The 12,798-nt window shown below is 40.5% G+C and overlaps 1 protein-coding gene across 1 annotated transcript in view; it reads right to left on the bottom strand.

Annotated features, from left to right (window-relative positions):
- The window catches only part of ACSS3 (acyl-CoA synthetase short chain family member 3), a 91,812-nt gene extending 79,833 nt beyond the window's left edge, over positions 1-11,979 (bottom strand). The window contains exons 1-2 of the mRNA XM_030480422.1: positions 11,577-11,979; positions 3,715-3,859 (exon numbers count right to left, since the gene is read on the bottom strand). Coding sequence (XP_030336282.1) covers positions 3,715-3,859; positions 11,577-11,893 — 462 coding nt within the window. The 5' untranslated portion in view covers positions 11,894-11,979. The remainder of the gene's footprint in view (positions 1-3,714; positions 3,860-11,576) is intronic.
- Positions 11,980-12,798: the final 819 nt, after the last annotated feature.

The raw sequence follows: 12,798 nt of genomic DNA, 5'->3' as shown, positions 1-12,798 counted from the left end.
GCTTGGGGGTTGGTTTTACTAATCCTGCCATGTTACTGCACTCAGAAAATATTTATTACAGCACTGATTCAACATGTTAGCTGTGCATTGTTACTGAAAAGAATTGCAGAGAGAAATCACACTGCTTTTGTGTGCGTGATCTGTCAAGCATCAACAACTGCCAGTGACTCTCAAATTCTTGAGATTTCTTTTTAGCAAGTGAGACATTCTAGAGAATACACTCAATGATGTAAACAGAAAGGGGTTTTCACCTATCTAACAACCTTTGCCTTAACTTGAAAATGATAGTATTTTCCAACGCAATCAGAAAAATTGTTTGCAAATGAACAAAAGCTTTAAAACTTATTTCTTCTGCGTACCTTTATATTTCCCTAATACTACACAGACTCAGTAATACTTATAACAGAATTTGTGTCTTTCTTATCTTTTCCTGCCATCTCACTACTGCAATTAGAGAATATCCCAAGACATAATACGAATTTTCACCTACACCCCCATTTCACTGGCTTCAGTCCAACATTCAATCCTCATTTAAAGAAAAAAGACCAATCAGTACATTCTGGAAGACTGTTTATGTCTTAAATTTGGCAAATTCCTCCTCTCTGCATTTGGAAGATTTCCTCTGGAACAACATATAATTAACACACTTAAAATGCAACTGTGTGCACTACATACAGCTTCACTTTAAGCAACTGTAATTCTCAAGACTTCCCAAGTGTGCAGACCATATAGTTGTGCAGAATATCAATGCAAACTGATCTTGTCATTATTTACATCAATAAAGAATTGCTGAAATTGTCCTGCAATCTTTCTAGTCCAGTTCTGACCAAAAAAAAAAAAAAAAACCAAAACCAAAAATCCTACAGGTTGGGCACTAAACATTCACAAGCTTCCAACATTTCTCTCAATTATTTATAGTTTAGTGGTACTTAACCTCAAAATTGCAGCATCACTGTAGTTCTTAGGTCTGAAAAGCAGTGCAACAAATAGAAAATATAGGGATAATTTGAAAATAACAGGTTTCCTGAGTACATAGCTCAAGGCTCCTCCCAAAGGAGCCTTCTCATCTCCAGCCAAACACCTATGGCACTTTTTTCACCCTTACCATGAGTTTGATCATGGAACAAATGATCCAACCTGGTATAAAACTTTGCATTTCCCCATGATGTGACCCACAGTTATCCTACATAACTTCTGGTGAATCCAAGTATAAGCTCCACTTCTATCACCAAAAGCCAGAAAGAATTCTGCCACTTCAAGTGCTGATCATTTGTGGAGACACTTTGAACAGGCAGGCTCCCTGAAAAGGCATCCTCATTACACTGTCAGTCTGTCTGGCCATTACTGGTCAGACAGATTACTAAACATTCACTGGATGTGGACAGTCCGAACAACAGTGTGAATATAAATACACACTGTTGGGCTATTTTAGATTGGGAAAGGAACTCGGGAAAGATGGCAAAAGGCTTCTTTCCCCGCCAGTAGGTTCATCCACTTTGGTCGTATGTCTGATCTGCACTTACACTGATCTATAGTGAAACATTCGGAGCACTGAAAGTCTATTTCAAAACGACAAAATATATTACTTTTAGCTTACACTGAGCAGACTGAGACCATGGTGACAAGCACTGACTGAGGACTGTGAGCCAACATCATCACCCACGCTCCACAGTGGTTTTGGTAGGCCTTGTCTTAAAGTCTTTCCTGCTCCTACAAGATCCATTACACCAAATACATCAGCCCATGTCTCCCATTTTCAGCAGATCTCTTTGTGAATACCTTTGTTATCAGGTGTCGTAGTTACCAGGTAAACCACATTAAATTTATTCCACAAGAGTGGACTGGAAAGCTTCAACGGAAAAGATCTTAATCTCAAATGAAGCCTTTCACTTACATTCCCTTCTGAGTAAGGAGAAGAGCAAACTGTAGAGAATCAAAAACAGCATTTAGATAGGACTCAGATACCAGCAAGATTATAATGAACTTCTGAATGAGTTCTGCTACGTACACCCAGAAAACTTAAACCAGTTCTTCCATTTGGTTTGGTAATGCTGCTGTAAGAGGAAATGTGGAGGAGAGGATGTGATGTGTATGTCAACTACCAAATTTTCTCATTCTGCACAAATCTGCCATACCCTGAAAAATTTCATACACTTCTAGAGAATACGGAGACACAAACTTAGGGGACTTAATACCAACATCAAGCTTAAAAAGCAAAACAAAAGCTACTTTTGAAACGCTACTTTTTTCTCCTTTTCAGGGGAAATTTCTATAGAAAGAGTTCATTTCATATAATTTACATTAAAATGTCATATTACTTCACTAAAAGAAAACATGTATCTTAATATGAATACATATATAATTATTTTAGATATACATATATAGTGTATATATATTAAGTATATATTTATATTGCACATGACAAGATTGTATCTATAAAATTATAATTTTATAAATGTAATATTATGTATGTCATCTATTAAAAAATAAATAAAATTAGATAAGAAGCTAGGCCTTTTTAAAATCTTCTGATTTCTCAAAACACTGAAGCTAATTGTTCTAGTCCCAGCATACTTTACAGTAATTTCCAAGTTCTTGTTTGGACTTGGTAAATCAACAGAATACTGGTGAGGAATAAATGTTTTCCATATTTTCCTTAAAAGAGAGTGCAGTACGGGTTTATAATTTTTGGTAGGCATATGACTTCTCTTTTCTTGCATCAGTGGAATAAAACCCTCACAAACTGAATTACTGTACTGTGAACCTCATTTCACCTTTAAAACCATAGGCCCACATTACTCCAGACACTATGTGCCTAAGTAGAGTGAGTGTAATGTATTTTAATGTGTGAGATACATTAAGGAAGAACATGAGTCTGACTCCAGCATTTCTTTGTACTTAGTGTTGAGTGCAACTGCTGTATAAAACTGGAAGAAAAAAGCCAGCTAAACAGAGGATCAGCATGATAGCAAAGCACCAGCTGACAGCTGAAAGAGCGGAAAACACTGAATAGGGCAGACTGCAAACACCCATAGTGGCAACAACCCACAGTCAGGCACTGAGAAAATCTGAATGGGCTGATGCAGGACTGACTATTCACCACCCCAGCTGGGAGTAAGCTACCTCAGCCAATGGGGAAGTCAAAATTCACAGACTTTCTGGACAGAAAACTAGTGCAGGGCCATCAGCATCCCCGCTGCAGCCTACATTGGGGCAGGTGAAACAGCTTTCTTTAGAGTTCCTCCTTCCAGCTGTAAAACCAATTTAATCTGGTTTTACACTCAGTTACACACAGCAACAGCCAAGGTACACATTTTAATTTCTACGGAGCTCTATTTTTGTTCATTGTAGCAACTGTCAAGTGACTTGACTAATATTTGCTTTACCTTTTAAATATGAAACAAGAACTGTTGGCGGGGGGCAGGGAGGGAGAGAGGGGAGAAATCCAATAGAGTTAAGTTCCAAATTTAACCAACCGGGAAAGAAAAAATATTAAACTGCAGAAGAAGAAGAACTCAAGGAAGATCAAAACCTCTCAGATGCAGTATAACTAGTACAGGGTACAGGTAGCAAAGCTTATAATTCAATATTGAGCACGGCAAAAGCAGCAAAAGGAATAACCTAGCAAGGCAGAACATTTGTACCTCTGTAGTATCTTCCTGCTGTGCAATATTTACTGCCTATTTTCAGTAACAAGGTTATTCTCAAACATACCTGTTCAAGAAGTTCATTATATGTTATTTTCTCTTTGGTATTTGTTACAGGACTATCATGAATAATGGCAATTTGGTCTCCTCGTCCATTCTCAACATGACGATCTACAGCATTGTAACAGATATTCAGCTCTCCACCTACAAACCTAAAAAGAGAAGTTGGAAGTATGTAACAGCCAGCCTTCCAAATAAGACTTTTTTTTTGGTTTTTTTTTTTTATGCTCATGAAACGTTATACTCTGTTCAGGAAGTCATTTTTTATTCTATAAACTCACAATTTACTCAAAAAGCTAAATAAGCCCATTACTGAAAATAGCAAAAGTGCTGTACCTTAATTGACTTAACTAAGAATCTGCTAAACTTGGTTTTAATTTAACTGCCTTTGCATCAATCATTCTGATTTTTATAACTAAGGTTTCATAGAAAAAGCACATATTCACATAAAATAACCTGACATTATGAAAATACATTATTGCACTACTTTGCGTTGGCATGCACACATCATTTTTAAGAAGAACAGGTTCAGGACTCAAAATATTCATCTCTTAGCAATAACAGTTAAGCATATAAGCATCTGTAACTAAATGAAACTGAACCCAATGGTTATAAAATCTTATAAATTTGTCTGACATTCACAATCCATTTGACATGACCATGTTTTACATCAGTGACTTAAAATCCCCTGTAAAGCAATGTGAGTCATAGGCTCTTCAACAGCCAAAAAATTCTCATCTTCTAATTAAGGAAAAACACTTCACAAACTCAGGTTTCATTTTTATTGTCACTTTACACAAGCGGGGGTGGGGGGGGAGAAGTGCAGCATAATCCTCGAGTAAGAACATAGAGAAGGCATCAGATACAATGATGACTCTGAGAGATGACACACAATCTAAAAATTAAAGTTCACACTAAATAATGCCCTTTGTATTTCTTTTTCTATCTGCACATATCTCTCCACAGCAAAAAGAAACGGAAAAAACACAGTTGAAAAGTTCTGTGGGGATGCTCTACTGTGACAGCGTATTGTTATAATGTAACTAGAAATAAAAACAGAGAGCCTAAAGTAACCCTCTACTAGTTTAAAAAGCATTTTCTTCTTCACCTTTCCTGTCTAGTAAATGATTGTTCTAAATTAGAATATTTTATATACTACTCGTATATCCACATGCACACATGCTATGGGACAGCATTGGCAAAGAATAGCAATTATTAAACCAAAACAAGTTAGGATGTTTAGGATGCAGCAATCTTTTAATGCAACTCCTTTACAACACCATTAATAAGGAGAAAGTTAAGAACCAGGAAAGTAAAAAAAACACTCTCTACTACAAACCCCTTCCCATAATAGAACTGTATGAACAATAAAGGATTCAGGGTTATTTCATGTAATATAGAGAAATTTTGTATTACTGTCATAAAAGTTGTGTAGGATCCAGGTTCTCCATTGATTTTATATCAAATCACTGTAGGATGATATGAACAAGGGAACAAGGGAGCACAGCACCTGGGCTACTATCCATAACCACTTGAGAATGGTCAAAACATGAGCGAGCACCAGAGCTTTGATTCTTCTAAAGACACATGGCAATATCACACTGCCATATAAATTTTTAACAATCACTTCCAAACAAATATGTGGAAAAGATGTGACTGCAGGTTGAAACAAAAATACCCCCAAGACTATATGGGTAATCTGATGAGAGCTCTGCTACCCCATTCAGAAAGCAGGAACCTTAAAAAGGTTATCAGGGATCAGAGAAACAGAGATGCACCTACCATGACCACAACTGCAAGACTTTTGCTTCTCTACTTTAACCCAAAGATATGCTCAAATACCTCATTCCAGCTAACAAACAAAAGCTGCTTGGCTTTGAAAAGCTGCGCTGTGCTACTACAAAGTTCTGGTGATCCAATAATTCTCAAGGAGATGAATAACTGGGTAACCTTGATTTGCTTGAATAAGCTTTAGCTGGAAAGAAACAGCAGCAGGAAACTAGGACCCAGTGTCCTGGTTTTGGCTGGGATAGAGTTAATTTTCTTCCTAGTAATGGTACAGTGCTGTGTTTGGGGTTTAGCCTGAGAATAATGTTGATAACACACCAATGTTTCAGCTGTTGCTAAGTAGTGCTTACTGTAAGTCAGACTTTTCAGTTTCCCATGCTCTCTTTTTCATTACAATTATTGTTGTTGTTATTTTCTTTTTTTTTTTTTTTAATTATTAAACTGTTTTGATCTCAAACCATAGGTTTTACCTTTTTCCAATTCTCCTCCCATCCCATTGGGGCTGCGGGGGTTACTGGGGGAGAAATCAAGCAACTGCGTGGTACAAATGGAGTTAAACTATGACACCCAGCCTTGGAATAAGGACAACAATGAGATGCTCTTATCTAAAACACAGGTCTAGGATCAAAAAGAACATGTCCCAGCAGCCTGCAGAAAGACCAGAGGTAGACCTGCAGGATGTTTGTAAGAGCTGACAGTAAATCTTGCCATAATAAGGAGGACTGTAAAATGCTAATCCATTGCTAACCAGACAATTGTCTCAATGCGGCTTACCAACTGAATTCAAGCCTGAAGAATCTTATTTTAGGCTGTGTTCCTGATGCTGAGAAATTACTAACATTCAATAAAGAGAGGAGGAATAAAACAAATAAAAAGAGTACACAGTAATAACTGATACATAAAAGAAACTGCATGCAGCTCACTAGCAGTCTCTGAAGAGCTCAAATACTGCTATGGTGGAAAACAAATTACAGGATTCTTCCTGTCAAAACTGACAGAATTTAAAACTGTTTATAATAGCAAACCAGCCTGCTTCACTGCAACATTTTAAAACAATAAGGTTTAAGGAGGAGAAGGAGGTGCCTGGTCTCTTCTCCCAAGTAACAAGTGATAGATAGGACAAGAGGTAACGGCCTCAAGCTGTGCCAGGGGAGGTTTAGATTGGATATTAGGAAAAATTTCTTCACTGAGAGGGTGCTCAGGCATTGGAACAGGCTGCCCAGGAAAGTGGTGGAATCATATTCCCTGCAAGCGCTCAAAAACTGCGTAGATGAGGCCCTTAGTGAGATGGTTTAGTGTTGGACTTGGCAGTCCTGGGGTACGGTTGGACTGGATGATCTTAAAGGTCTTTTCCATCTAGTTGATTCTATGATTCTAACATTCTGACAGTATCTACCTATCCTTTCAGTAAGTCTTCTTTCTGACACATCCATGAAAGCAGCAGCTTTTTATAGTCCACATTATACATAACTTAGATCTAATAAGGCATCTTTTTAATAATTTGAGTCTGGTTAATCATTCAGGCCTTCTTGAGCCTCTTTAAAGCTCCCTACAGCAGTCATCTCGGACTTACCACCTCTCCATGACTGGGGTTCAGCACCTTCTGTCTCACCTCAGCCTTGAGGTCTCACAGAGTTCGTGTGTTTTCACAACAGGAATCTCAAGCACGTGAACTTAGCTCTTCAATCATATTTAAAATGACTACTCTGATAACCTTTTAGGGGTAGCAGTAAAAGAGAGCATGAAAGTGCTTATCTTCTGTTTACATCTTCTGTAGCAGGACTCCCATTACATACAGCTTAACATCTACCATCTACAGTCTCGAAATTTTTTTTACTGCATTCAGTATTTTTTTGGATGTGACAACAGCCTACTTCCTCATAATGAAATAAGTACAGTAGGGAAGAAGGTAACACATAATTATGCCTTAGTTCACTCAAATATTAGAAAGTTACGCTTTAATTTCCAACACTGTCTGCTATCTTAAGAATCAAAGCAGCTACATTCAGAGATGATTTTTAGTCTTTATTTAACAGCTCCAAAGCAAAGATAATTAAGAATAAAAAAAAAAAAAAAGAAAGTAAAGGCTCTAGATAAAGCTGGCATACATGCAAAAGAAAAACTACATAAAATTATTTTGCATCCTAAGTGTAAAAATGCATATTGCTAAAATCCTTTATGCCATGCAGGGTACACACACTTCTCCAAGCAGGTTCCCAGGAATCAACTGAATTTTTATTTTTTTTTCTAGATGAAGTGAGAACAGAAGGTGAATAAAATGTTAGACAAAACCATGATGATACTAGATATTCCGAGATAATATTATGTTAATTGATCCTCTCTCATTTTTTAAAAGTGTAAGCAATATTTGAATAGCAATCTGTGCAACATTCCTAAAGCTCAGAAGGGATTTTATACTGCATTTATGTCTTAGAATAAGAGAAAAAACGTAACTTGCAAAACTGCCATCTGCCTACACACGAGGAAAAACTGTTTCCACATTCCAAAGGAAATACGTGCTTTAACCTTTACAACGGGGATTCCACAAGATCCCAAAATAATCTATTCAAGTGTTTCACTATCTTTAGTGTTAGATTTTTCTTTCCAGCATCTAAAATCTACATATTCCTTCTTGCATTTTAAGGCTCCTAGTTTTAATCTCTTCAAAGCCAACTCAAACAACAGTTTTCCTTTCAACTTTGTAGCCAAATTCTACAAGTTTTAAAACTTAGGTCTCCTTTTTGGCTTTTACATCAATTTTATTCCTTCATCCTTTTCTTGACCATTCATGCTTTTTTGATCTTCTCTTTACTTTTAATGTGGGCAAAACCAGATGGTGTTTTGTGCCGTACCAGCCATTGATGTAGGTTAGAGTAGTCAATGGTACCTGGGATTACTGCTTCAAGCAAACAGCCTGGGGATGGTGACACTGATCGCTTCCCTTCTGGAAATCATTTTGCATCCCACTAACATAATACTGGTATTTCCAATGGCAGAGACTAAAGAAGATGCAATAGGGCATGCCATGTTTCTTTCATGCTCTTACAGTACTTAGAAAGGACAAATTAGCATTTGCCTTATAGCTACATTTTAAATACATTAACCACCTTCTTCAACTTCTTCAACCAAAGCAAATGAGACTGGAAAAGATATGAAAAGCAAGTCTCAGGTTTGGCAACCAAAAACAAAGATACCGAAAAAATTACATTTATTAATTAACCTAATAATATGTCTCTGAAACAGGAAATAAATTCTAAGAAGCACACACATGAACTTCTTAATACTATTTTTAAGGTCTCCATAAACTGCTTCCTCAGTAAACCTCAGAACTAGAGCTACATCTTTACCTGTTAGACTAGCAAGCTATGCTTTTCTTGGAAGCCTGGTCTCTTCCTCAGTTATGTTCCATCCTCTTTGTTTTCTCTTCAGCATGTCCTCTGAAAGAGCCACTTGTATCCTCTCTCTCTATCTAATATTAAGTCTTTTCCTCAAAGAACTTACCTATCTGTCATCCTGCTGAGCATACTGAATGCTGGTAACCATCTGGGACTTCAGAGGCATTACAATACTACACTAGTATGACATCTAGCCTGTTACCACTTAAGGGGAACTTAAATTTAAAAAAGAAATAAAATTGCATGTTGCACATTAAGACATTAAAGAGGATTACACAACTTTGAATTGCTTAATGTTTTATTATCCACAACAGAGCAACAGATACCCAACATGGAAACAATAATTAGGGCCTGATGTTGAGTCTTCAGAGACTTGCATCTGGTTGAGGTTGGAAAGAACCTCTGGAGCGCAGATGGTTCAACCCCCCTGCTCAAGCAGGGCCACCTAGAGCTGGTTGCCCAGGACTACGTCCAAATGGCTTTTGAGTATCTCCAAGGATGAAGACTCCACTAACTCTGTGCCAGTGCTCAGTCATCCTCACATTAAAAAAATGTTTCCTGATGTTAAGAAGGAACCTCCTGTGTTACAGTTTGTAACCATTGCCTCTGGTCCTGTCACTGGGCACCACTGAAAAGAGCCTGGCTCCATTTTCTTCACACCCTCCTTTCAGGTATTTGCCCACATTAATGAGATAATTTCAGTCTGTGGCAACCTGCATCCACAGAGGGAGAAAGACAAAAGTGAGAAGTGAGGCCAGGAAAGACCCTTAGAAGATAAGTCTGACTTCAGCCCAGGAAATTCTATCCAGTTATCCCTGCCGTAAGGCCAAATAACTTCCACCTGAGAAATCACAGTGCTTCACAGAGACCTAACCATGTTACTTTCAGCAAGCAAGCTTATCATGCTCAGCAAATCAAACCACATCAGATTTAACAGAATCTGATAGGAAAACCATTCTTTCCAGCATGTCTTCTATATTCTATTCTCATTCCTTAGTCTTAAAAAGTAACCATTGTATTGACTGCTTCATTATTCTCATTATTCTGCTCAGGAATGCCAGAGCCAATGAGCTTTACTGGTCTTTAATCACAGAATTATAGAATTGTTTAGAGGTTGGAAAAGAGCTTTAAAATCATCAAGTCCCACCGTTCACCTGGCACTGCCAAGCCTGCCACTGAGCCATGCCCCTCAGTGCTACATCTACACGTGTTTTAAACACCTCCAGGGATGCTGACTCAACCACTTCCCTGAGCAGCCTGTTCCAACGCTCAACAACCCTTTTGGTGAAGAAATTTTTCCCAATATCCGATCTAAGCCTCCACTGGTGCAACTTGAGGCCATTTCCTCTCTTCCTACCACTTGTTACTTGGGAGAAGAGACTGACACCCACCTCGCTACAACCTCCTTTCAGGTAGTTGTAGAGAGCAATAAGGTCCCCCCTGAGCCTCCTTTTCTCCAGACTAAACAAACCCAGTTCCCTCAGCTGCTCCTCATAAGACTTGTGCTCTAAACTTTTCTCTAGACCCTAACTATGCAGGCAATCCTACCTGCCTTTTTTGAACAGTGCCATCATCTAGAAATCAAGGTCAATGGACTCCATCCATTTTAGAACTTCTCACTGTCATACAGCCCTGCTGACCTAATGAGCTTTATCCTGGATGGTGCTGTTTAACATTCAGCTTAAGACATATAAACAATTTTCACTACTAGAGGTGCCACAGACTAACACCAGACACCAATAAGAAAGCAAGCTCCACTCTACAGGTTCTGCATCTCTTCATTTGGGCAGATTTAAGAATGATTAATATTTTTAATTCCACTTTTAGAATTATTAGTATTTTAAAATTAAAATCAAACCAGAAAAATCTAAAAATGGCAAAGAACATCAATGTACCAAAGATGACCCTCATCCTACATTGCCTTTTTTATCCTGTATCGGCTTCTTAATGAGAAAAGATCAAAGAGCATGATGCAAACTTGTCAAAAAAGATGTGATTGGGGTCCATATAAAATTTTAACAGGTAAATTTCCTTTGAGAAATACTGGAAAACCTATCTGGTAATTTACAAGAAGGGTGTCATACTCTGTCTTAAGTTAGTTTGCCATTCACCACATGGAGATATGGATATACATTACAATGCCAGTCCTTTCACCAAACTTTATCTTAAACACATCCTCTAAATTATTAACTATTTGGTTTCTAAGATTAAGCAACTCTGAAAGCCACAATCCCTGTGTTTCCATGCACCCACCTTTCCTGGCACCTCATGCCCAGTTTCCCATGCTCACAGCAGCCAGGTCCCAATCCAGACCCAAAAGAGGTCGAATGGGAGAGATCAGGCACACTCACCTGTGTCTCTGACGCACACGGGCTGACACACGTGTATGTCACACCTGTCACACACATGAGAACTCTCCTCTTACCCCGACACACTCAACCATGCTTCTTTTAATCATTAAGCTTAACCAAACGTAGTCATTAAACCCCTCCAATGCTCTACAGCAATCCCCTTCATCAGCTATGGCACACTGACCACTCCACACCAGCGCTGGGGCAGTTTTGTGTTAACCACACGACCCAGCACACTCGTGGCCCCCTCAGCAGGCTGCCCTCCCCACCACAGCTGAGCGGTTCCCTGCCGCGCTCCCCGGGCCCCCCCTGACCCCAGCCCCGGCCAGACTCACCAGGAGGCGCCCCCCGGGCGGCCCCTCTCCAGGGCCCGGTCCCAGGGCTTGTTCCACTGTATCTGCTCGGCGGCTGCTCCCCAGACCTTCTCGGGCTCCTCCAACGAGGACTTGAAAACTTCCTCGTAGTCGCCCAGCGCCTGGGAGGAGGCAGCGCGGCCGCCGGGCAGTGGGCTGCGGGCAGCGGCGGCCCAGCACGGGAGCGGGCCCCCCGCGCAGAGCCGTCCCGCGGTCCGCCACGGTCCGCCGCCGCCGCCCCAGCCCGCCGCCGCCCCGAGAACTTTTGTCAGCGCCGGCAGCCTGCCCAAGAAATCCATGTTGTGCGGCCTGCAAGGGACGGGAGCCGCGCACGGGACGCTCAGGCTCCAAAAAGCCCTCGGACGGGACGGGACCTGACGGAGCGGCAGCAGCGGCTCCCTGCGGCCAGCGGTGCACGGCCGGACTGCCCCCGCCCCGGCGCTGACCCTAGGCGCCGGCGCTCCGCGGCCAGGGGGCGCTGGGGCAACGCGGAGCGAAGCGGTTAGCGTCCCCGCGGCGGGGCCCGGGCCGGGGCCGGAGCCGTGGCCCCGGCTGCGCCCCGGGGAGCGGCAGGATGGGAACTGTGTTGGGGGACAGGGGCCATATCGGGGGTATCTGGCCCTGCCAGGGGCGTCCGGTTTTCCCAGGGCCTGGCTGCGACCGCCGGCGAAGAGAGGCTGAAAAAGGGAACACCAAAAATCTGGGATTAATTTTGTCTTAATGACTTGAGAAAAAAGGTTCATTCTGTTTTCCAGAAGACCTCCACATCTGTAGCGTTTTGTTTTACACATCTTGGCATCTCCCTTTTTCCTGCTGGGGAGAAAACTGTCATGGCCAGGCTAGCTAAAATATTTGTGTATTCTGTAACGTGTTAGTTGTAGGCACTAATACTGAAAGAATCTTTCTGAGATTTAAATACCTAATGGGCTGTGTCTGATGATGTCTAATATTCTTGTGGTGTTGAAGAGCAATGCTAACCATTTTTTTCACTCTCCATAGTGTGTGTTTAATGGTCAGAACATGAAGTGCATTAAATTCCTATTTCAGCTAGCATCCTAATATCTGTTTCCTGAAGGAGTGTTTCTAATGAGTATCTGTGGAATATACTTCATTAATTAACCTCATCACAGCCCATACTGATAGCTAACAGGGTAAAGAAGGGGATTGCTAGTTCTCCAATGCATGCTAGTAATTTAAGGTTCAC

This window comes from Strigops habroptila, chromosome 3 (assembly GCF_004027225.2).
Source record: "Strigops habroptila isolate Jane chromosome 3, bStrHab1.2.pri, whole genome shotgun sequence".
Lineage (NCBI taxonomy): Eukaryota > Metazoa > Chordata > Aves > Psittaciformes > Psittacidae > Strigops > Strigops habroptila.
This window is presented reverse-complemented; position numbering and strand designations above follow the sequence as displayed.